Source organism: Cyanistes caeruleus, chromosome 21, assembly GCF_971803275.1.
Source record: "Cyanistes caeruleus chromosome 21, bCyaCae1.hap1.1, whole genome shotgun sequence".
NCBI classification, from domain to species: Eukaryota; Metazoa; Chordata; class Aves; order Passeriformes; family Paridae; genus Cyanistes; species Cyanistes caeruleus.
Window position 1 is genome coordinate 2,142,230 of NC_141721.1, and position 25,308 is coordinate 2,167,537.

General features: G+C 51.0%; 1 protein-coding gene across 33 annotated transcripts in view; it reads right to left on the reverse strand.

The window, feature by feature from the left end:
• GTF2IRD1 (GTF2I repeat domain containing 1) overlaps nt 1-25,308 on the reverse strand; it is a 72,482-nt gene that overhangs the window by 37,641 nt on the left and 9,533 nt on the right. For 15 of the 33 annotated variants that reach the window (XM_086859162.1, XM_086859150.1, XM_086859161.1 and 12 more), the window contains exons 1-3: nt 23,592-23,687; nt 3,576-3,704; nt 1,345-1,486 (exon numbers count right to left, since the gene is read on the reverse strand). In XM_086859162.1, coding sequence (XP_086715288.1) covers nt 1,345-1,486; nt 3,576-3,698 — 265 coding nt within the window. In that variant the 5' untranslated portion in view covers nt 3,699-3,704; nt 23,592-23,687. Of the gene's footprint in view, nt 1-1,344; nt 1,487-3,575; nt 3,705-5,928; nt 6,023-6,517; nt 6,673-23,591; nt 23,730-25,308 lie in introns of those variants that run through there. The other 18 variants (XM_086859136.1, XM_086859133.1, XM_086859159.1 and 15 more) reach the window with 8 other exon arrangements.

Consider the following 25,308-nt stretch of genomic DNA (forward strand, 5'->3'; position numbering starts at 1 on the left):
CTTAGCCTTCAATATCTCAGGAAAAGAAAATCCGCCTTTCTTGGAGGCTTTTTTACCCTTCAGCATCACGTAGCTCAGTAATACCAGCTATTTCCTGCTAATTTCCCCCATTAAACTTCAAATAAAGCATATCTTTGGCATTGACTTCTTTGCATCTCTAAATGCACAGAAAATTAAACACTACAAATGCGTTATTGCTGTTCTATCCACAGTAATTTGCAAGGGATTTTCAGTGACAAAGGACTAATTCCTTCATCATCCTCGACAGACTCCTATTGGCAATCAGCCCTGGATGCTGCTGGGGTGCTCAGGAAGGAGCTCATAGATCCTTCTGTGGAAGAAAGTCCATGGCTGGGACATCATGGGGAATGGGTCAAGAGCAACGTGGGATACACAGAGAACTAGACACAGGAAAGCAAACAGTCACCATGCCCCCTGTAAAGCTTCACATGCCTCCTACAGCATGGCAAAACAGGCCCTGGAAAACTTTTTTGGGGTGTTTCACCAAGGTTGTGAAATGCACCTGCATCTGCACCCTCCAGGTACTGCCTCTCCCTCCTCCACTGACATTAATTCTGTCCACTGTCAATTCCCCCTGTGCATCAAGAAAGGCAGAACCAGAGGTTCAGATAAGGAAGGGTGCTCAGATGAGGTCTGAATCCCAGAGAGATAAGAGGCTTCTCACATCTGCAAGTGATGTCTGCTTTAGATTAATTCAGATCTTTCTAAGAGGGCAGCAAGAAATCAGAGGCACTGGAAACTGGCAGAGGTACAGAGCTGGGACAGAAGGATTGCAACACACAGGTATCCCCCAGATACTTGGTGAATCTGATCTGAGACTGGGGGAACACGGCTCCTGCTCAAGATATCCTGTCACCACTGCTCATCCCGCAAAAATATAAGCAACTCCACAACCAACACTTCCAGCTACCAAATCCATTCCTGTTTTTCCAAAACCAGGAAAAAACCCTTGGACCAAGAAAGCCCTTCTGCTTCTGGGAGGATCACTAGGACAAAGTATTTCTGCTAAGTCCTCAAGAAATACTCCAGGGCTCTGGCAGCACTGCCGGAGGCTAACAGCAGCAGGGCAGCAGAGCAGCCATGCAGCCCTGAGCCACGGCAGGGATGCTTTTGGAGAGAGGAACCACGCAGTGCCCTCCCTGGCAGGGAAGAGGCTCTGGCTGCAGTTCCCTCCCATCTTCTCCATCACTTCAAACAGCACTCAGCCCCACGGACAGCGCCGTGGTGCCCCCCAAGCCGCAACCCCTCCGTGCCGAGCAGGAGTCACGGCTGGCACGGGGGGAGCACCAACCCCGCCGCGGGGAGACGGCTGCGGATACTCACTGCAGAACTTCTGGAAGTCGGCCTGCAGCTCCTTGCGGGCGCTGAGGAAGACCCGTCCCTTTTCAGTGCCCACCACGAAGGCGCTCTCCTCATGGACGGCGATGCAGGCCACCTCCGCGTTCAGCTTGGAGAGCGCCAAGCACTGTTGGAGGCAGCAGGTCAGCACAGCACAGGGTGGGGGAGCAGCCCTGCTTCCCACCCCTTGCCATCTCTCCCAGTGGGATTTATTTTTTTTTTTTTTTCCTTCCCATCGTAAGGTTCTTCCATCAAAAGCAGCGTTCTGGTTTATGTCAGAATTTCATGGGTTTATGACATCCCCTAAAAAATTTCGGTGACTTTACAGCTCTACAAAAATATCCAGCTGGAAAACAAGAACTATTTACCCATCATTTTATTTCACTTTTTCCTATCCTAAAAATAAACATTTTATTGCATTTCTTTAAAAGAAAACGTTCCTGTAAAAAAAAAAAAATCTAACAAAAAACCCATACCACAACCGATAACAATTTACATTTTTCTACCAGCTCTAATGGAATAAGGAACACAGGAATCTTATTTCAGCTGCAGAACACTAATATGGTCAAAGTCCAGATTAGCTGAACGATTCTTCTTGTACAGTTATGCAAAAAAATAAAGAGATGGAAAAAACTTCTTCCATTAATCCATTTTATGTAACATGCCCTTCCTGTTCTGCATAATACACATGTAGATGAATTTTTATTAGTATTTTTTATATTATAATCGTTAGTGCCAGTAGCCTAACTGCACTGGTTAGTCATATTATAGTTTATATTATATATAAACTATATATTATAGGAATATCTTCATATTCCTATAGCTACAGCACTGGTGCTAGGAAGATGCTATCCCCAGGTCATGATTTAAATGGGTGAAAAAGGGGGGATTTTCCCAGCATCAGCCCTGGTTAGACACATCAACAACCCCACAGAGGAGTTGGAGGATGCTGGCAGCCAGGGAGGGACCAGGAGAGCAGGGGTGTTACGTGCACCAACCCCTAAGCTACCTCCTGCACACACATACAATGAACTTCACTTGTGTGGGCTTAAACCAGCTTCTAGGCCATTTTACCTCCTGCTAACCTGCTTCGAGGAGGCATTGAATCAAATCCCACAAAACAGATATTTTTAAGAAACCTCCTTTCAAAACCCAGTGGCAAAGACAAGTATTTAGCTCAAAAAGCCCAACGCTCAAAAAATAAACACAAAAACTAAGGTGAGATTTGGATGCAGAACAAATCCAAGCCCTAAGCCTGCTTGGTGACATGCACATGGCCCTGAGGTTTATTTAACAGGTGCACAGGCCTGAGGTTTCAGTGAGCACAGAGCTTGCCATTGGGGAAGTGCTGGGATAAAGGCTGAATTTCAGGAGCTTGGCTCCCTGGCCCCAGTGTAAGCACCTAACAAGGACTGCATAATAATGTATATTCGTTAAGAAGCCAAACTATGGCAACATAATTTGCTGTACAGGATGGCATGGATATAAATCATCAAAGCTGCTTGGGGTGTGCAGGCTCCAGGGAACCTGCTCCTTAGTGGGGTGGTGATGTCAAAGAGAAGGAAATTGGTATTAATGAAAAAACCTCTACCCGCATAGAGAGGAAAACATATCCTAGATAAGTGCATTACATATGACTTGACTTTAAAAAGAGAGAGCTATTTAGCACATCTCATTGCATTAGACATTTGTTACTACACATCCGCTTTCCCTTCTTGATCACATTCACAGTTAAAAATAAGATTAGCTCTGGTCCACGAGACTTAATCCAGACAGTTATCTTGTTTATGTAAGCACGGCTGACTTAAGCAAGGTTTCCACTGGGAATTCTACGTCAAAAGATATGAAAGTTATTTTCTTTGTTCTCAGAGATAAAAAGCCATTGTTCTGCTGTTGTGTAAATGCTCACGGTAACATTGGTAAAACAGCAAGGAAAAAAAAAAGCCAACCACCCTACAGCCAGTTGATACCAACATAAATATTAATGGGAAAACAATACACATCTGAGATTAACTTGTGCTGACTTTATGATCCTTACGGCTGTCAGGGTAGGAAAGGGTTTTTATTTCTCAGCAGCTCCCTGGGCTTTCCAGCAGCAGAGGAGAGCGGAATGAGCTCACCAGGCATCCTGTGCCAGCCCTGCACCCAGACAGCCTTGCTAAATGGAGGCCAAAGGAGGGAGGGGGATGGGGACAGGGGTGCCACTGGCCTCTTACCATGGAGTCTAAGGCAGACACTAAGCTGGTGATGATTTCATCTCTCTGGGGAAAAACCATATTCCATTGGTCAGCTCTGGAGGTGGTGAGTGTCACATCTAAAGGCTTCCCTGCCAAGGCCATATTCACCTGAAAATAGAAAAAAGTGAAAGAGCTATGCATCACTGTTACTAACAGAGAGCTGGAGCTGAGCATCACCACAGAAGCCTCACTGCCATCGTGTGCTATGGGAGCAATGCTGGCATAGGTGCACAGGGGAAACTGAGGCATGCACAGAGGCCACAGCTGCCTGAAGCCCACAGTCCCCACGAGTCCTCTGCTAAAGGCAGGTAACTGCAGAAGCTGCTGAATCAAACCCTGGAGCCGATGCTGTGTGTGATCATCTCTGCATTTGGAGCTCACCCTCGAGGAGATGCCACCACTGCGCAGGGACCACGGGACCAGCTGCATGGTGGGACACCCCAGATGTGCAGCCTGTGGCCACACAAGCTGGGGCACGTGGTGCTGACACGGGGCACTCCTGTGCCCAAGCTCTGGTGGCAGCTGTGAGCAGGGGGTGATGGCTCTGTCCCCACCAAGACACCGTGCTGACCGTCCTTGTGCCTCCTGCTCTAAATCCTGGGCAAGAGGAGAGCCTGCCACCCAAAAGTGTCCCTGAAACAGGTCAAAGTCACAGGGTGCCCTGCTTTCACCCCAAGAGAGAGATGCAGCTCATGGCAAGGGATTCCCTAATGAAATCACCCCACTCTGCAGCTCTTGGTGTCAGGAGGAACAGGATGAGGTGGTGTGAAGTGACCACACATCTGAAAAGAGGCTCAGCCCCAGAATCTCCATCCCTCACAACCAAATGGGGAAAAATACTGTGACCCAGCTACAAGTGAATGACAGCATCAGGCTTCTGCACCTCAGTGTCCGTGTCCCATCTCAACTCATGGTAATGCCAGTGCTGCAGGGAAACTCAGCAAGGCCTCAGCCATGCTGGAACACCCACATTTGAGACAGCATCACCCCCCAGCACCCAACACACCCCTCCCAGCTATTGCCCCTCCATCTGGAGGGCAGCCCTGCTTTAATCCTGTGAGGAAAGGGAGGCAAGTTAGCTCATAAGCCACTTGAACCAGACCATAAATCATGTGCTTGCAAATGGATGAAAGAGGCTAGAGAATCCCTAACAAGGCTGGATGGGCAGAAGGCGGGGAATATGAATGAAGCTGCCTGCACATAACTCAATTTGCCACTCAGTCGATAACCAAAGCTACTCAGCCTCACTGAAAAATGGGTTACAGGTAACAGCAAATCCCCAAATTCACCTTCCTGCCCTAGTTTGTACCTGTGTCCAAGCAGAAGGAATTTGAATGCAAAGCAAAGCTGTGCTGCCCCATGAAACTGGGGAAATGGTGGGTTTTGACCCAAAATAACAAGCTCCCCCACACTGGCATCTCTGCAGGTGCCTGAGCACACACGTCATGAAAGAATCACAGAACAGTTTGGGTTGGAAGGAACCTTAAAGGTCATCTCATTCCAATCCCCTGCCACGGGCAGGGACACCTTCCACTATCCCAGGTTGCTCCAAGCCGCGACCAACCCGGCCTTGAAACCCTTCCTGGATGGGACAGCCACAGCTTCTCCAGGCAAACTTTTATAAGGGTCTGCAACAAGCTGATGAAGAGGGGAGACAAATCCCATTAAACAATAATGACTGAATTTTGGGAACTGCTCTGGATGTGCCCCCCAAGAGCTGTTGCCAGGTCTTGAAAGCAGCTAAGCAGTGCTGGGGCTCCACTGGCACCTGCAGATGGCAGAGCTGGAACAGTGGCCACACTAACAGTCACCCAGGAAAATCCTTTTCCACCCATCTGACACTTTCTAACAAAGCTGATGAACATCTCCATTATGATCTTGGGAGGGAAAGAACCTGGCCTAACCAGGCACCAGCTTGGAAAATAAAGCAGGAAACTGAACATACGGTCTTGCAGCTGGGCACACACCCCTGGTGTCCCCATGTTGGGGACAGGTCTCTGCCAGGCACCTCCAGCTTCACAAGAAGCTGCAGCAACACCAGGAAGCAATCTGCCTTGCTCCAGCCCTGCAGTCTGTGCATGCATGGGTGGACAGACAGACAGACTAGAGCTCATTTCACCTGCAAGCTCCCCAGCTGCTTCCTGAGCACAGCTCTGCAGGGAACTTGAGATTCCACACATGATGCCCATACATGTTTCTGAGTGCCCTATTTGCTACGAAATATACTGCTATGACATGGACATTCTGTTGCCTTCTAGCAGCATTTTGGAAAACCAGTCCCTGCCTTGGTGGGGCTGGTTGCATCCACTCAGAGGGCTCTAGCTGCACCAACCTGCTCAGCCACGGCCTCCCACAGGAATCAGCACTTCCAGGGAAGAGATGCTCCTCTCTTGGCTGCAAAAAGCAAAGCCACAAGCTGGATCTGGCTGCAGAGAGGGAACCAATAGGAAAGACAGGGATAACATCAATGGGAAGTGGGGCAGGGTCCCTGCATCCCCTTCCTATCCTGCAGGAGACCAGGACAAAAAGAATCCCTTTCCCCTGGCAGATTGTTTAATAAGTAAAAGCAAGAATCACTCAACAAGAAAAAAAACCCCAAAGCTTAACAAAAAGATGACCCAAGTAACACAATGGGATTTTAAGGGATGGGGGGGGACAATATTCCAGTAAAGCTTTTAATCATTTGTGGTCACAAAGAGCATGACAGTGGATTTACAGAAGGGTGGAATAAAAGGGAGGAAAGAAAACTTCACTAGCAAGTGCTAGGCTTATTTAAATCAAATTAAGACATAAGGCTTGAAGTTGTTTGTCTAATTAAAGGGAAACTCTTTAGGAAAACTAGGGTAAACCATTCTTGCAGCAGTTTGGGCTGGCAACAGGGAGCAAGGTGGGTAGGATGGGTGCAGAGCAGCCTGCCCCACCTCCTGGGGCTCCATGTGCCTGTCCTACTGAAAGCCCTCCCTGGGAGACCACCAAAGGGTTAATGTCACCTTTCACAGGGGTCCTACTCCAGGTACAGCCCCATCACACATCTGCAAACTCAGTCTCAACCCCAGGAGCAAAGGTTGGCTCAGGGACCATCACACCACTGTCACAGGGTCAAAGCAAACTTTTTTTGCAGATTGTTTTTACATTTTTTAGTTTGTTTTTTTTTTTAAGTTATCAAATTTTATTATTTTTTAATTATTTCTCATCCACAAAGTAATCTCAGGGGAACAGAGTGCTGTGCAACAGCTGGCACAGGATGTCATCTCCTGCTTGGCTCTTACAACATCTCCCTTGGTAATCCTGGGAAAGATTAGAAACTTTCCCTGGGGCGGTTTCACTCATGAATCACCTGTGCTGCAGCAAAGGATAAACCAGGCACAGTTGGGAGGCTCATGAACTCCTGTGGAATGAGCCAGGGCCCCCCCAGGCCTGCACCCACAGGAGGCACATCCCCTCACCAGTCCCTCTAATGTTTCCATCTCACCAAGATAAACATCCTCCAAACACATCACCATTTCCAAATCCCATGCAGCTAACAAAACAGTCAAAAAAAAAAAAAAAAACCCACCAGTAAGCCAGTGACAACCCCCCAAAGGAGATTTCTTGCCAGAAAGCTTTTATTATACCCCTCAAATGATAAACAGGTCCTATTAGAAGGAGAGGGGGTTGATGTGATCCAGCAACTCACACAGCATGTCCCTGGCCCATGCAAAGTGAACTTGCAGGGTAGTCCCAGTGCTAAGAATGGGAGAGTTTTCATCCCCCTTCTTCCTTATCTTCCAAAGTCTTACAATGATTTTCAACCCCATGTCAGCCAGAAGCAACAGCATCTTATTTATTAACTGAGCTGGTGTTTCCACACTGCCATGGTCCTTGAAACAGAGACTCCACCACCATCCTCCCCTTGCCCCTCATCCTGCTGTGCCTGATACAGCGTAAATCCCCAAAATCTCATTCCACAAGGGAAGCTGAACATTTATCCAGGACTTGCAAATCTGGACTCAATTACTGGCTCACCCCCTACTTCCACTCCTCTGGGTCACCCTTGCCAGCAAAAAAAAAGGCAAGGCAATGACCCTTTTTTGGGAATTACCCAGGGCCAAACCCAGTGCAGAGTAGGAGATGCTATGACATGGGAACAACAGAATGCCCAGGAGGGATGGAGCACATCTCACAATTGCTGCTTGTTACACTGACTTCTACCAATACTGGGGTTTTTGCTACCAATACTGAATCACAGAACTATGGAATAGTTTGGTTTGTAAGGACCTTAAAAGTCCATCACATTCCAATCCCCTTCCTATGGGCAGAGACTCTTTCTGCAAGACCAGGTGCCCAAAGCTCTGTCCAAACTGGCCTAAAACATATTTGGTTTAAACTAATTAATTTGTTTTTTCCTGTTGGTCTACTGTGTCCTACAAATAAAACTCTCAAATACCAAACAGCACTCTCTGGGCCCAGCCAGTTCTTAGCCCAGCAAAGAGTGCTCCTGTCCAAGCTGTGGGCTGCCAGCTTTTCCAGGATTGAAAAGTATCAAGCTGATACCAGCTTTTAAAGGTGACACCTCTCTCCAAAGACTGAAAGCAGCAGAGCTGGGGGTCAAATACCCTCTGGTGCAGTCTGGGCCAGTGACAGTGACCAGCACAGTGAGGATGCAGGCACTGCTTGGTACAATAGCTCCTGCCTCGCTTCCTCTGTTGGCTCTCCCAAACCCTCTATCTCCCCTGCCTGTTTCCTTCCAAGTGGGTAGTACAGGGCAGAGCAAACTCTCATGACCAAACACCTCCCTCCCTGTTTTATTTTACCCACAAATCCCAAGGCACCTGCTGGAAAACCTCCTCACACAGACACCGGCATCACAGCATTCACCAGCATCACTGCCTCGGATTCGCTTCTCTGGATAATCTGGCACCTGCTGTGGTTTAGTCCCATTTACAAAAGAAGCAAAAAGCAAACTGGGGGCTCCCACAGGGAAAAGTATCTACCACAGGAATCCAACCAGGGCATTGCATTCTGCTGCCACCTTGATTTCCTTAAGCCTAGCCTAGGTGCATACCTTAATATAGTATAGTAAAATTACAGTAGGCTTCTGTCTGGTGCAAAGAGAGATAGAAGAGGATCAAGTGCCCTTCAGAGGCTGTATCTCATCTCCCCCAGGATAAACACTTCCATGGCATGGCAGCTGCTGGGGAATCACTCTGTGGAGCTCCAGCAGCACTGCTTTCAGCTCCAGACAAGTTTCCACGCTGCAATCTCACAGCAGGCAGGCGCAGAAGCTCTTGCTTCCAGCAACTGCTTCTTCACTTATTAAAGAAATTTTAAAGAAAAACAAGGGAGAAAAAAGTGTTAATTGGATCATTCCCACTACAGCAGGGAGGGATGCTGAAAGCACCATGCATGCAAAGCTGGATCCTGCCCCGGCAGCCCTGCATGAATGTTTGGATGAGGCCAAGATGAGCTTCATGGTGACTGGTGGGTGAACAGAACCACCCAGCCACAGGGACCTGGGTGCCTGCACAGCTCCCAGAGCTAAGCCTCCCTCCCCAGGGGGATGGCCAGCCCCAAAGCTCTGCCTCAATCAGGGAGCTCAGCACCCCTTCCTGTACCAAAGCATGCTGCTTGGCAGTTCCTAGAAGGAGAGACGCAGATCCGGCGCCTCAAACGCCAGGGCTCAGGTTGCACTTCCCAGAAGCAAGTGGCATGGGGAAGCCAAAATTAGCAGGCTGATAATTCTACCCCTTGGTACATCCCACTGGTCTAGTGGAGGGTGTCCTTGCCCATGTCAGGGGTGGGGGAGGAACTGGATGACCTTTAAGGCCCCTTTCAAACCACATGATTCCATGAATCTGTGATGATCCCTCAGCTCCTGCACCACCATGACTGCTGGTTATTGCAAGAAGATTCTGGCAATCCCTTGCCCAGTGAAAAAATGAAGTGAAATGAACTCAGAAGACATAGGATAACCTGCAAGGCAGGTCTTGGGATTGCACCAAGCTGGGTTCCCAGCCCTGTACCCCCCTGCACCCCTCCATCAACACTTGGGTCCCACGTTGCATGCGTGAGTGGGTGCTGGTGCAGGGGGAAGGCAGGCAGACTCTGTTCCCTGCCTGTGGTTTGGCAGTGTATACACTAACACTGGGGTTATTTAAAGCCCAGTTTTAACAGCATTCAGCTACTGGTTGCGTGATCAGGATAAAAAATCGCAATCCTAATTCCTGGCCCCCGGTGCCTATGGCAACTGGTATCCGTCTCCTTGGAAACTAATCTCGTGGTATTTGAACAATGTACCAAGGGCCTTTAATCTCCCAAAGACTGTAAATCTTTATTCTAGCCTGCTCTCCTCCTACCCCAAGAGCCAATATAAAAAGCCTGTTGTTTTCCACGAAATCACTAAGAGCCTAACTTGAATTTTATATTACACAGACACATGCTTTTTTGCTTTTTTAAGATATTTTTTCTCCCCACTAAATTATGGAAAAATCCCATATATATGATGCTCCTGGTGTTGCAGCCCTGGCCCCGCACCTGGTAGGGGGTTTGCTTTCTCTGAACAGTGCTCAATGCCCTATCCTGGCTCTTGCCTCAAATGGCATGTCCACCTTGTCCATCGAACCAGACACTTCTCCAGATTATTAATTAATTTATTACTATTATTATTAATTATGATTTAGCAAAAGGCTACTCAAACTGAAAATATACAAAAACCTAGCAGCAGCAACTCTTTGCTGGGGACAATGAGTTCACAAGGGCTGAGCAGAAGATACTCCAGTCCCCCAAATGCTGTTGGGCTCCTCATCTTGCTCCTCAGCACTCAACCCAAATGCTTTTTTCTTTTGCAAAGCTGCTGTTGATGGCACCAGCCCCTCCCCAGCTCCCAGACACTGCTCATCACCCACTTTCTGCTCTGCACAGGCAATTAGTTTGCTCTGCGTAAGGTGGTCCCTGACAGAGAGATACCACATAATCTCATTATGTTTAATTTTATCTCTAGGATTTCTCTCTGGTTACTGGTGTCTCAGTACCGAGTATTCCATGTGTTACAGGATGGGCTGTTTGCTAATCCAGGCTGGCTACATAAATAAACTCATTAAAAAAAAAATAAAATGTTTTTTTAAAGGGATGAAAGAAGGCTCAGAGATGGGAGCATCCAATGCCCTGAGTCTCCCACTCCTGTCTGCTCCCCACTCCCTTCTCCCTTATTTTATTTTATGGGATGAGTCACAAAGGTGAGAGCAGGTGCTGGGTCATCCCAACCCCACAGCTGGGAGCACGTGTGTAGAGGCTCCTCACCACCCACAGCCTCAGTGGCTGCCCAGAGCTGGGCATCCTGCACAGGGCAGGTGACTCAGTGCCATGGAGGAGTGTTGGGTGAAGCCAAGCACGCACCCGCCCTGGTATGACCCGTCAAGTGAGGCAGGTACTGACAGTGCCGCCAGCCAGGATCCCCATTTCCTCCCCAGGCAGCCTCTGGCCATGACACCAACCCCAAAACCTGCAAACCTCACTGGTGCTGCAGGACTGTCAAGGCTCAGTGTCACTGCTGACCCAAACAGCTGTGGGTGCCACGGTCCCGAGCAAATCCCAGCTGGGGCAGCAACACCAGGTCCTGCTCAAGAGACCCCACTGGCTGCTGGGGCCATGCCACCTCCAGACAAGCTGTCCCCACCACTGTGACCATCCCCACAGCTCCTGTGGGGACATTCTCCAATGCCTAACACATCTTGGGTGCACACCAATAAATTACCCCCACATTCACAAAGGCTTGGCTGTTTTTAACGCTGAGCACAATAAGCCTTGCTGTACTGATGGCAGCTAGCCAGGGACAGGGACAGATGGATGGGACAGACCCACATCCAGGGACAGCTGCTGGTTGCAATCCCCCCAGCAACACCTGTGCCCCTGGGGACTCTGAGGAGCTGTGTGTAGCCACCGGTGCCTTCACCTGGGCAGGACAGCACAGCATCTTGAGGGGTTTGCTGTGGTGCCAGGGTCTCACCTGGTGCTCCCAGAGGAATTTGGACTGCAGTGGGGTGGGGAGTGTGCCAGCCCAGGGCAGATGCAGTGGGAGTGGCTCTGATCACAGCCCTGACTCACAGGCTGCCTGGGCTGGCCCCAGGGAGCCCTGTCAGGATGGCTTGGGGCTGGCCAGGATCTGGCCCGAAAACAAGCCAGGTCCTCTCCCACGTGTTTCTGCTTGGAGTCACATCGGGACAAGGTGACGTAGCTGTTGATACCTCCTCCTTCCCAGGACTTGTCATCACTCAGGCTTGAACACGGCAGCTTGGGACAGCATTTCCCTTCCCTGACACCTTGACCCACCCTAGAGCACACAAGGCCCTTCTTTCCCAGGAAGAAACTGGCCCAGATGAGCCCCGGCCCCAGGAACCCCTGTTCACCAGTGGGTCAGCTCAGCTCCCTGAACCTGCAGCCACCCAGCCCCGCCCTTGTCCTACTCACACTGTTTTGGAAAGGATTAGCCAGGGAAACCATTGGCAGAGGTGTCCCCCAATACCATGGGGCCAGCAAAGCCCAAGGTCTTGCAGAAACACATGTTCCCTCCTGCTAAATTCCAGCTTAATTCTCATTTCCATTGTGTTATGAAATACATTATCTATTGAAACTAAGTCAACAGTTGTTTGCATTTACATGTAAACACAGTGAATATTAGGAGCAGGGCCAGCATTATATTTGCATCCAAAATGCTGCCTGCACTGCTCTCTCTCTCTGGCTCTTCTCCATTTTTGCAGCTAAAGACATAAGGATGCAGGAGATGGTGAAACCCAAGACCAGAGCAGCCCAAGAAGCAAGAAACCCCTTGTTTTTCTCTCTCTATTTTTATTTTTCTGCAGCAGGAGAAGAAACGTCCCTTTAAGCCCCCATACCACATCAACACACACACCCCTTCATCTCAGGGCCAAGTTGAAACTGCTTCAAATTCCCAATGACACACATATCTTATCAGAGCTGCTTTGCATAATGCATAAATATTTATTTGCTTTTAATCCTGCAAAGCAAACCTGCCTTGTGGCACGTTTCCCTTAATCGGCAGCTCTGGCGCCCGACAAAGCAGCGTCCCAAATTCAGAGAGCCTACTTTAGATGCAAGGGCAGGGAAATAAGCACCCAAGGTCCAGCACCCACCACCTCCTGGGGTGCCCAGGGCAGGATTGGGGTGCCAAAGACGCCACAAGGCACCCCAGTTCCTTGCCTCCAGGCAAATGAGGAGCTTGGCTCAGGCACCTCATAAATAACAGAAAATAAATATATCTGCATCATGAAACCATGGGAGTGTGTGTGAGAGGTGGCTCGATGCCGACTTTGCTGCTGGTTGGTGATACTTCCATGAGATCTTATACCACGGAGGGTGGGTCTCAAAAAAAGAGATTTTGGGGGCTGGGTAAAGGAAATTCACCTTGTGACAGGGAAGGCAGAGAGCATATGGCTTATTTTTAGGGTTCACAGCTTGGTTTTTGTTAACAGGCATGTTGAGTTGGAAAATGGGAACCCTATAATGTGATCATCCATGGGGTGGGCAACGAGGGGATGTACCAGAGACCAACTCAGTCTCTCCATCACCCCAGTTCAGGACATTGCTGAGCACAGACCCAAACCCTGTCAAGACCCACACAGCCTCAAATGCTACAAAACCTGCAGGAACTGATAAAAAATGAGAATTTTCGAACATGAAATCACCTGACACCAAAAACCCCTAATTACCTCTTACTGCAGCCAAAAGTGCAGGAAGCAGCACACTCACCCTCATCTCCCCACTCCACAGCAAACACAGCATCTACATTTGGGCCCTTGGGATTGTGAATTCATTTCTCAATCAGTTCCTCTTAAATGGGTGGGAAGTAATTAGGCAAGGGGTGCAGCAAGGGTGTAAATGCTGTGCCCAGGGAGCAGGTGAGCACTCAGCACAGCTCTTCACTCCACATGCAGCCAGAGCAGGTAAACGCAGAACTGCTTCATAGTGGACAGGTAAATATTTAAATAGGATTTATTTCAGCCACTCTGCTTCATCCTCTGATAACCTGTTGACCCAGACAGAGCCCCAAAAACCGATTCAAAGCAAAATGCTGGTTTTCCTCAAGATGGAAAGAAGCACCTTAACCTCAACCCAGGGCCAGTGGTTTGGGACTGGGATGAGAAACCAGACCAGCCACCCTGAAAAGGCTTTGCCCAGGAGCTGAGTATGATCCTGCATCTCTCCAGCATCTTCAAGGAGTGCTTCTTACAGCCCCAAACCACCAGCCCCCCTGGATATCAGCACCTCCAAGGAGAGATACTGCTCCATCCCCATGAACACCTCCCCCCATGTCCATTGCCTTGCTACTGAGGACACAAAGCACCCCAGAGTGGCAGCCTGCCTCTCTACAGCATCCTTTAAACTACTCCAAATACCAGTGGCACTACACAGACTCAAGCAGAAAGCAAAATCCATACTGGGAAGGAAGGTTCTGGGCTTAAATGCCTGTCATGGCATCACTGGGAAAAGTGGGTTAATAAAGAGGGGAGCACGCCCACAGCACACAGGGTTGAGAGGAATGGTGTTTGCTGGGAGGTTTTCCATAGGTGTCACAATGGCTTTCAGGCAGAGAGCACACGTTGAGGGTATAAACTCAGCTTGGCACCCTTCAGCCAGATCCAGGCACAAACAGTGTTATGGGGAGGAGGAAGAAGAAACCCCGGAAACATGTCCTGGCTCACAGACAAGCAATGCTGTATGCACCAGTGGCTGCCACTTACAGTTTTGGGAGCCATGGGGATGTGGGGCAGCACATGTAGCACAAGCAAGTCATCAGCCAGAGCTAGGAAGAGTCAGCCTCCTGCTGCTCTCCTCACCTGCAACCCTGGCAGGAGATATTTTTCCTTTTAGGGTTAACTCTAACCCTAACCCAAACCCTTCTGTTCTTCTGGTCTTGCACCTTCCAAAGTGCCAGCTCAAGCTGCCAACAGGCACCAGCTTCCATGCCCCACAGCAAAGTCCATCCAGTGTGGACAAGGATGAGACCCCACAACAGCAAAAGCCGTATTCTGCAGCATCCAGAGCAGTTCCCCACAGCAGAGACAATTCCACATTGTTTTGAATGATCATGTTTAAAATAATAAAGGACGCCTACGTGCTCAAGTGCATTGATGGCAGCCCAGCAGTTAAAAATAGCCCTTTCCAGGAGTGCACTGCCAGCCTTGACCACAGGCACCCCAGGCCCTGTGGGACACACACTCTCTGCTCTGTCCATCGGCACCATGGTCCATGCTGCACCCAAAGGTCAGCAAGTGTTGAAATATGCATTTTGCTTGCAGGAAAAAAATAAAAAAAAATTAACCAGAAGGAGAAAAAAATATATTCAAGAACTCTATGCTACTAGGGGAGAGAGAAATAAATAAAGGGGGGGAGAAAATTTATTTGGGTTCAAGCCCCAACCCAAGCAGCAGGTGTTCAGAGCACTGAGGTGAGGTGCAGAGGGGAGCCAAGCATCACCCTTGCCAGATGTGAAAACAGAGGAAACATTTGCATTACAGGAGTGGTGCTGGACTTGTCTTTTATCATGTAGAGCCTCATGCAGGCAGCAATAGGGCTGGATTTCTGCAGGTGTAATTCCCACAGAGATAAAGAACTTGTTTTTCAACAAGCAGTGGTATCGTACATAAATTACAACAGAAAATGTGGGGAAACAAAGAAGTTTTCAAGAGAGCACATAATCTTCAGACAGAGAAGGTGGTGGGCGGCTGTGGGAAGACAGCACCAGTGAGGGGCTGATCTCACTTTTCCACCCTCCAAAGGAATAAACCTTTAGACAGGTGGGAGGAAAAATTAGCCCACCTAACCAATAATTATTTGAGGGGCCCAGATGAAGGTGGAGGAATGGATGCAGCAGGATCCAGCAAGGAGCTGTGGGAAGGGCACAGGGGGATGCTGGGTCCATCCCAGAGCCAGGTCTTCACTCTGAGGGCTCATATGGGAAGGGATGCATCAGGTTGATCAGCTCATGACACCAGTCATGCTTGTCCCTCTTAAATGTCTTTTTTCTCCCCTCTCATTTTAAACAAACAAACAGGAAAAACTAAACCAGCCTGACACTAATTCTGACAGGTTTAATACATGTTTAATGTCCTGTTAAAGGTCACCACCCACTCACCTCTGCCTGTGGATCTGTAGTAACAGCACTGGGGCACTGCTTGGCCCATGCTGTTCCACATAAGGGTCCTGATGCCCAGCATGGTCCTTTCCCCGCCTGGCATCTGCCAAGGAGCTGTGGGGCAGGGCTGGCAGGGGACTGGCACATGCAGTGAACCCCAGCTAACCCACACCTCTGATGGGACAGGCTGCCCAGAGCAGCTGTGGCTGCCCCATCCCTGGAAGTGTCTAAGGCCAGGTTGGATGAGGCTTGGAACAACCTGGGACAGTGGAAAGTGTCCCTGTCCATGGCAGGGGGCTGGAACACGATGATCTTTAATGTTCCTTCCAACCCAAGCCATCCCATGGTTCCATGATTCAAAATCCTGGATGAACTTCATCTGGAGATATGGAGGTAAACACATTTTGGGGGCCAAAAATACCAAACTCTAGCTGAGGGTAAAATGCTGTAATTTCACTTAAAGGGTTTCTGGGAATTTTTCCCCAGAAAGACAAGATGAAATTACAGCCCAGCGATTCCCCTAAAGGGTGCAGAGCAATTTATTTCTAGTGATCCTCTTCTAATGAAGCCAATTTTTAACTTTGTCAGAAGGTGCATGCAGGCTCGGGGCACTGGTGCAGCTCCCTTCCCCCAACACCAGCCTTTCCCAGGATGAAAACCTCCAACCTAAACCCCAACCAGGATGTTTATTTAAGACCCAAACCCCCAAAGGCATTTTAAACAAGCAAAGTTCCTCACATATTTTGCCAACCAAGTGCAATCCTTCATGCCAGTGATTGCAAGTCTGCACCCAGAGGAGCATGGGGGTCCCTGCTGCCACCAGGATGGTGTCGTCTCCCTGCTCAGGTGGGAGCAAGGATGATTCTGTGGGACTCAGGGACCTGGTGGCATCTTGGGGTGTCCTCAGAGGCCAGAGCATTCCCACATATCTGGGTGTCCACAGCTCAGCAATGTGGTGGCCCAGTTTTTGGGAAACTTGCCAATGACCCTACCATCACCTCAACAGCCTCACTACGCTCCAGTGGGAATTGCTCCTCACCAGTTGGAAGGGTTCCACAGCTCATATCCAAGCTGATTAAGAGGGAAGAAGCCATAAGAAAAAGCCCTTTCTCCACCCATACCAGCCACTCGTGTTTCTCCTAGGACACATCTGACACCAGCCAGCAGGGAGTAGCAGGGGAGCAGCAGTACAGCAGGCAGCTCCCACTGCTCCCTGCAGCAGCTCTTCAGCAGATGGTGGCTCGTAACATCATTATGTTTACCTAACAAGATTGCTTTATTGTAGCCCTCCAACAATAAAGCCAGAACATCTTAAAGCAGTGGCCAACACCTGGGTTTTGACAATCCTGGTGCGAAAAACACAGATATATATATATGTGATTTAAAATCTCTATGTAAATCATGATTTTAGAGGTCACAGTAATACACTAATTTTTTTTTTCCCCATACTAAAACAGATGTGAGTCACATGCAAGCAAAAAGACATACAATTCAATGCTTTAAATTCTTTTAAGTGCCGGGGTGGGGAGTTGCTGTAGCAATTTGGGTAATGCCACGGGCACACGGAGCTCAACCCCCAATCTACCCAGACCAGGACGCCAGAGACAGCGTTCCTCCTGGCAAGGACTGTCATTCCCTGTCTGCACAGCAAACAGGGTCCCAGCCTTCTAAATAATAATGCAATACAAATAATAAAAGATAATTCCCACATATTTAATCATTACCAGAGCTCTGGGAAGAAATTATAATCAGGCCCCTACTAATTAGGGAGACATAATCCTGCTTTTCCTACAGGTTTTTCCATCCTTGTCTCCTACTCTGGAGTGAAACAGGCAGAAATCCAGCTCAGTGGGAAGGAGTGTAGCTTTGGTGGAAGCCTCAAACAGATCCCAAAGCACAGCCACAGTGGGCACAGCCTCATCCTACCAGTGCTAGGGGAGACATGCCAAAATACCCATCCCACTGGGCTCAGTATCCACCCTACCATGAATGCAACCCACACTTTACGGTACCTCTTGTGAAAATCCAAGCAGCATTACCCATCCAGGGAAAACCCTACCCTTGCCACCAATGTCCCTCTGGGATCTCAGCCCTGCAGCTTGTCTCAAGCCTCATCCAAAACCTTCCAGCATCCTGCAGCACTCCCTGGCAGTGGGCAGGGAGGGGAGGGCAGCACTTGCCTCACTGGCACTAGTCCTGGTGTCACCGTGCCATCGACGTGCCACGGACGCTTCCTGGCGCTGAGCCCCTAGGAAGTGGACAGGGTTAACATCTGGCATAAGGATTGCTGCTAATTAGCAGCAGGGCTGGGTTTGTCCCTTTCATCTGTGTGTCCTGTCATTGTGGGAGGTCTGCCCAGCTCCAGGCAGACACCTCCAGCTTGGTGTGATGGTCAGAGCTGTCTCCACTGCCCAGGGCCAATCCTCTGGTGCTACCAGGTTGGAGCCCAGCAGTAAATGAGCAACCTGGCAGCCAGTGCCTCAAGGCAAGGTCACCTCTCACAGGCACTGAGGAGTAGGTGCCTTCCCAGGCAGGAGACACATCCACACAGACACAGCTGGAGCTGAAGACAGCGATCTCTGCCAAAACCTGGGCACAGAGATGCACTCATCCCTTTAAAGGTGGGTGAAGCATCCTCCAGCACAGCAACCATTTAAAACCATGGAGATTTTTCTCACCCACTGCAGTGTTTTCATTTACCAGTGTCATCTTGCTCTGGAAGACTCCCACTCTATAAGTTTTCCCTAAGCCAGACCAACTGCTTCTATGTTCTTCCAAACCACAGTTACCTGTTGAAAAGCTTTGAAGGTTTTTGTTTGGTTTTTTTGCCTTTTTTTTTTTCTTTAGCTAGGGAGAAGGAAGCCAAGGGCTCCTATATGGCCACTGGCACAACCCATGGTCAGGATCCCATGTATCCCTCCTGCCTCATCCAGGGATTGAAAGTGGGACTGAAAAGGCTGCTGCTGGCCATGAAGGCCCAGGCACTGTGTTTTTCTCTCAGAAGCATGTAAATCTGTGCAACCTCTGTGAATCCAATGCAGGGTGAGGTTTCTCCTCCAAGGTACATCCAAGCCAAGCAGGACACACAACCCTGGCAGTGACCAGCATCCACACACATCACCAAATAGTTCAAGAAATTATCCAAGAATTAAAAATGGTTAAAAACATACTGTACACCAGTCTTCTTCCCAGCCATCTCCAGAGAGATCTATACCTCAAAGCACCCTCTGGGCTCCCAGGTTTTAATCTGCCTTTGGGGCTGTGGGAACAGATCAACAACAGGTCTGTGGTGCTCACCAAAAGCCTTTGCACCCACTTGGATGGCTCAGGGGCACTGCCAGACCCAGCACACCCCATAGGGGATGTCACCCATGGGCAGGAGGCATCTGGGCTTGTCTCTTCAATCTCCTGGGGCAGAAGTCTCAGGCATGCAGGTGGGTACTAGGTGGCACATTTCCAGGACCCATCCTGGATCCACACCAACCTACCCACTGGCACTTGCTCTGTTTGATGTTAGAGATTTAAAGAAAATGAAGATGGACATCTCAGCCCTCATAAGAGAGGTGGAGATTGGCTTTGAGGAGGGACACACTGGCAAAGGACAATGATGTTCACATGGCCATGCAGCAGCAGTGATGCTCCTTGCCAGTCCCCTACTCATTCCACTAAGATTAATTATCTTTTAAAACCAGCTAGACCAGCACAGAGCAGAGACAAGACAACGTGAAGCCAGGAAACTCCAACAGAAGCCGTTTGCATGGATGAATGTAAATACTGCTCAGCACAATCTGCTCCCGAGGAGGGGATCCATGTACCCAGTGCTTTTCTCCACAGTATCCCACCTCAAGGGATGCTTTCCCTTGCTCCTACAGCAAGGAGAATATTGCTGTGCTCTAGGTAAGTTCCTAAGGTGGTGTTTGGCACCAGCTCCTGGGCCAGGATGGGACATTAGGTGGTCCCACATGCCCCAGCTGATTTGGGGGGGTGTCTCTGGCAGAAACACCCCAAGCCACTGCTTCACCACTTTCAGGACTGAAGCAAATTTATCCAAGGGGGCTGTACCAAGAAATGAAGCATCAAAATGGCAAGCCAGAAATCCCCATGGCCACAATTCCTAAAGCCCACCTGCAGCTTCCCGCAGCTCTTGACTGCTTTTTAAAAATAACATTTCAAGAAGTGTAAACTGTACATGCCCTGTGAAGGGACAGGGCTGCCACAGGGCAGAGTAAAGTCCTGGGAAGCTTCACTTCAGTCTGCAAAGTGCTGCCACCTCCTCTGCAAACCTCCAGCCAGGGCTGCTCTCTGTCCCCAGCCCCACAATCCAGATGGACACCAGACGCCCTTCCCCATAGCTTCCAGCTGGGCTCTTCCTAATGAACGAGCCGACAAACACATATTTAGCTCACAGATAGCTATCTCCATCTCGGGAGGGGCTCCCAATAGGTCCTTTCCTCTCCTCCTCCCTGTCCTCGAGAATGTCTCTGGTAGTGACAAACCTCTGCTCCCCCTTCAAAGCCTTGAAGAAGTTTTGTCATCACAGTAAGGTGTTAACACAGCCACACACGTGGCTGGAGGAGCAAAGCAAGAACAGTAACACAGCCCCTCGCCTGCTCATCATCCCCTTCCCCAAACCATCACATACCAATGGCACCTCAGCCCAGTCACTCTGGAGCAGCAGGATCCATTCATACATTTTCTTCAATGAGGAACCACCACCTCCACTCACCACAGGCATCTGCAAATGGGTGCTGGCAGCACACAGAATAAGCATGCCCCAGCACCACTGCCCAAGATGGGCACAGCCAGCACCAAGCCCTGCACCCACCCCAGGGGTCAGCCCTGCAGCAAACATCCAGCTGGAGTCCCTGTGCATTCCTCCAGCCTGGCTGCTGGGGTGATGCTGACAAAATTCCTGAAGGAAGTACAGGGCATTGATAATTGCCAAAAAAAATCTGAGCTATTTCCTGTGGGAGAAGCAGACGGGAATCCCCCATTAACTCCAGTAGCCAGAGGTCGTGTTTTGGACTGGGACTTTGGGGGTTTGGTATTTTTCTCCTTCCTTTAAGCAGGGCATCACTCCAGTTATATGCGATGCACACCATGTGGGACAGCCAGACCTGTACCCTCTGTGCTGGCCCCAAAGGCCACCTTTCTTGTCACCTCCTGCCCCATGCAAGGACATGCAAGGTTCTCGTGAAAGGGCTGGCCTGCCAGTAAGGGCACTGTGTCTCATCCAGACAGATAGAGCCAGGTTGTCCTTGTGCATGCTTCCTGCTCACCTGTCCCAGCTTCTCATTAGCAAACCTCTGTGAGCAGCGACCAGTGGCAACACCAGCAGCTCCTCCAGAGATGGGAAAGCCCTCTCAGGAGGGACAGCAGAAGCAGGCAGCAGTGGCCACAAGAGTATATCCCTGGCATCATTCCTCGGCTTCTGCAAGCACCATGTGAGGGCAGCTGCCCAATCCTTTCTCCTGTCCACAGAGTGGAGATACATCCCTGGCACGTGTCACCCCAAAAATGTGGCTTTGAGAGGCCATGCCAGCTTGGAGAGCCAGGGTGCATGGGAAGACCAGTGGCACAGCCCCAAAGCAGGGCACCCTGTCCCTTAGTGGTCACAGACACTCTGGCCCTGCAGGGTTAAAGAGCAGGGGACCCACGGGTGTTCATAAAACCACACCGCCCTGCCACACGATCCTGACTCGCGCCCGGCTGCTGACATTGCTCCAATGGCAGCACGTGCTGCTGTGCCAGGGCTTGCTGCTCCGCCTGCAGGGGCTGCAGCACAGGCTCTGGGACATGGCCTTCAGCACCCCAGCCCCTGCTGGCTGCCAGCAGGGTCAGGTCTCATCCTGGTGGCCCCCATATTGCTTTCTCATTTCAGAACGAGTGCTGCAGCAGTTCCCACAGAAGGGTATTCTGTGGGCTCAGATGGGCACCGACCAGTTTAATGGGTATGGATGAATTGTTGGGGGCTCTGTGGAATTAAAGGCTCTCACATCCACAAAATTATTCCCCACATGCAGCACTTCCAACAGCTCCTTCAGTGGGAGCAGCACGAAGAGCAGACACCCTGAAGCCAAGGGCTCCCTTTAAGCAAGGCTGCACACTGATGTCCCCAACATCCACAGCCTGCACACTGACAGGGGACAGATGTGGCAGTAGGCTGGGTGACCAACCCCAAAGTGCCCACAGCACCTAAAGCCATGGCTCTGCCATGGTGCTCAGTGGCACCATCACCTCCCAAAGTGCCCTCGCCTGGCTGTGCCCAGAGCCCACCACAAACACCCAGGATTACCTGCACAGCATCACCGGGCCCAAGGCTCGCTCCTGCACAAGATGCATTAATAGGATCACTCCATTTACAGCTTATCCCAGATAAACCCACTGCCAGCCCCACACGCTGGAAGGACAAGGGCACCTCCTCATCAGGGAGCAACTTTCTCCCTATCACATTCATCCCTTGGCAACGAAAATCCTCCACTTGCCCCTGTAGAGGATGCCTGTTCCTTCAGGCCACAGTGACAAGGCCAGTGACCAGTCCAGACGAAGCCCCAAGTGCTTCATCAGCTCAACACTGTGTTTCTATTTCCAGCAGCACTGCTGCCAATCCCCACACCAGCAAAGAGGAGACAAGCTCCGGCAGAGCCCTCCTTCCAGCTCCCCTTCCTGCCTGGCATCGTCCAACGCAACCAGGGCAAGTGGTGGTCCCGGAGCTGCCTTCAGGATGTGGGCCACCACCGAGGTGCTGCACACTGAGGGCCAGCCTAACATCCCCTATCCAGATGTCTCCAGCTCTGCTGCTCTCTGCACCCCCTCTGCAGCACTATCACCCCCAACTCCTAATGCCCTCACAGCCTTATTGCTTCCTGGCATCCCTTCACAGCCCCCATGGACCCCACCAATCCCAAGGCCCATCATCAACGCCAGCATTCCCCCCACCAGCCCTAATGAGCTCAACACCCCCATCAGCTCTAGTATCTCCAGCATCTCCAAGCCCTAGATCTTCAATATCCTTCCCAACCCTAATACCTCCAGAAATCCTCCCAAGCTCTACTGCCCTGCAGCACCCCCCAATCCTAATGCCCTCCCCCAGCACTACTGCCCTGCAGCATCCCCCAACACCATCAGCTCCCAGTATTCCTATCACCCGCCTGAACTCTCCCACACTAATGAGCCTGGCATTCCTCCCCCAGCATCCCTCCAGCCCTAATAATCTCAGCATCCCCCTCAGCAACCCCATTGCTCCCCAACATCCACCATGCCTTGATGCCACACTGCACCCCCCACAGCCCTATCAACCCCCAGCAGCCCTAATGTCCCCCTGAATCCCCCAGCCCTACCATCCCCCCAGCAGCCCTACTGCCCCCAGCATCCCTCAGCCCTGAGGAGCCCAGCATGCCCCCCCGCCCGACTGCTCCCCTCAACCTCTATCATCCCCCCAGCAGCCCCACTGCCCACTGACATCCCCCGTGCCTTGCCGTGGTTCAGCACCCGTGCAGCCGCATCACCCCTACGGCAGCCCTGCTGCCCCTCTGCATCTCGCAGCACTCACCCCGAGCCCTAACGTCCTGCGCTGCATCCCTCAGCACCACCCTCCCCCAGGATCCCTAGAGCTCCCCTGCACACCTCCAGCCCTAACACTCCCGATCATCCCCCGAATCTTGATGCCCCCTTGCATCCCTTAGCCCTATCCCCGCCACCCCCAGCCCTACCACCCCCCAGCATCCCCCCAGCCTCAATATCCCCCTGCGCCCCATCGCACCTACCACCCCCGCACGCCCCCGGCCGCGGCTCCCCCAGGGCCGTGACTGGGGATGGAGAGGGGACCCGTCAAGAGGGGAGGGGAGGCCAAAACTTTTCCTTACCGCGGGCGGTTGGGGCGCGGCGCTGCTGCCTCCCCCGGCGAGGCTGCGCGGGAGCGGCGGGAGCGGCGGGGGCGGCGGGGGCGGCGGGAGCGGGCGGGGGCCGGGATGGAGCCGCCTCCCGCCGCCTCCCGCCGCTTCCCGGGCGGAGCCGGTACAACCCGACAGGGGCCTAAAGGAATGAAAAGAACCCGAGTGGGGGTGTCTTGTTTTGTTGTTTTTTTTTTTTCTCCCCCCCCCCCCACACCCCAAATCGGGCAGGGAGAGCAGTTCTTTGTTCTGTAATCCCAGTAAAAGTGCCAGCCATTCGCCCCGCCGCTAATCCCAACCCCGCGCAACGGCCGCATCCATTGGCTGCCCTTTCCACACGGGATTAACCAGCCCGAAAACGGAGAGGGGGGGGCTTGTGAAGGCGGGGGTGAGCTCTGCGAAGTCCTTTCACGCCGCGGCGGGGACGCGCCAAGGCGTACCGGGGCCACGCGGGCGCGTCCCCGGCGCGTCCCCGGCGCGGCTGGTCCTGGGGTGCCGCGGGTGCGTGTCGCCACCTGTTGGTGCTGGCACGGCTGGGTTTGACATGGCATCGTGTGGATTGGCACCTCTTGGCGTGGCTCTGTCCGTCGGGACATGGCATGGCATGGAATTATAGCATCACGTCATGGTTTGGGTTGGAAAGGACCTCAAAGACCGTCTTCTTCCAGCCCCCGTCATGGGGAGGAACACCTTCCACTAGACCAGGTTGCTCCAAGCCCCCATCCAACCTGGCCTTGAACACTTCCAGGGATGGAGCGGCCACAGCTTCTCTGGGCACCCTGTGCCAGGGCCCTGCCACTCTCACAGGGAAGAAATTCTTCCCTGCCCTCTGTGGAGCCATTTCCCTCTGTCCTTTCTCTCCAGGCCCTTGCTCAAAATCCCTCTCCAGCTCTCCTGGAGCCCCTTTAGACACTGGAAGTGTCTCTTGAGTTCTCTGGGGTCTCCTCAGTGCCTTCTCCAGGCTGAGCAACCCCAGCTCTCTCAGCCTGTCAGAGAGCTGCTTCAGAGGCACAGCTCAGCTCAGCACAGTCTGTGCCTGCACAGCTCAGGTCTGCACGCCTTGGCTCCGCACAGCATGGCTCAGCATGGGCAAAGCAACCCACCAGGAGTAAGCGATGCTTTTCTGAATTCCTTGATGCATGTTGACCAATTAAAATGAATGAAAAACTACTAAAAATAACTTGATGACATTTTAACCTCTGAAGTTTTAGAAGCACTGACACTTTTCCCTGGAAGTATGTGTTAGGCAGCTGCTCCATTATCTCCCCTTTCCAGGGCCACGGAGAGAGGAAAATATTTTAAGAGGAAACACTCTTTTTCCAGTTTCTGGAGGAGCATAGAAGGGAATTTTTCTGTGCCATTGAGCAACATGCAAGGACCCAGCACCTCATGTCATTTCCCATGTCATCAAGTCTGGCAAACTCATTGCACTCACAGCCATAGGCTGAGGGCTTCCTAGGCTTATAGCAAATCCCAATTTCCAGCTGGAATACTCAGGGCAAGACAGGTCCTGCTGGGGTGGTCAGAGCTGGTCCCTAATTCATACCTGTGGTGCCTGGAACCATGAATGGTGCATGAGAACACACTAGCTGACAAATTAAATGACAGATCTTACTGTGAAGAAAGAAATAAGGGTATCTTTTGGCTAATTAAGACACCACCCCACAAGAAAAACAACCACCCACCAAAA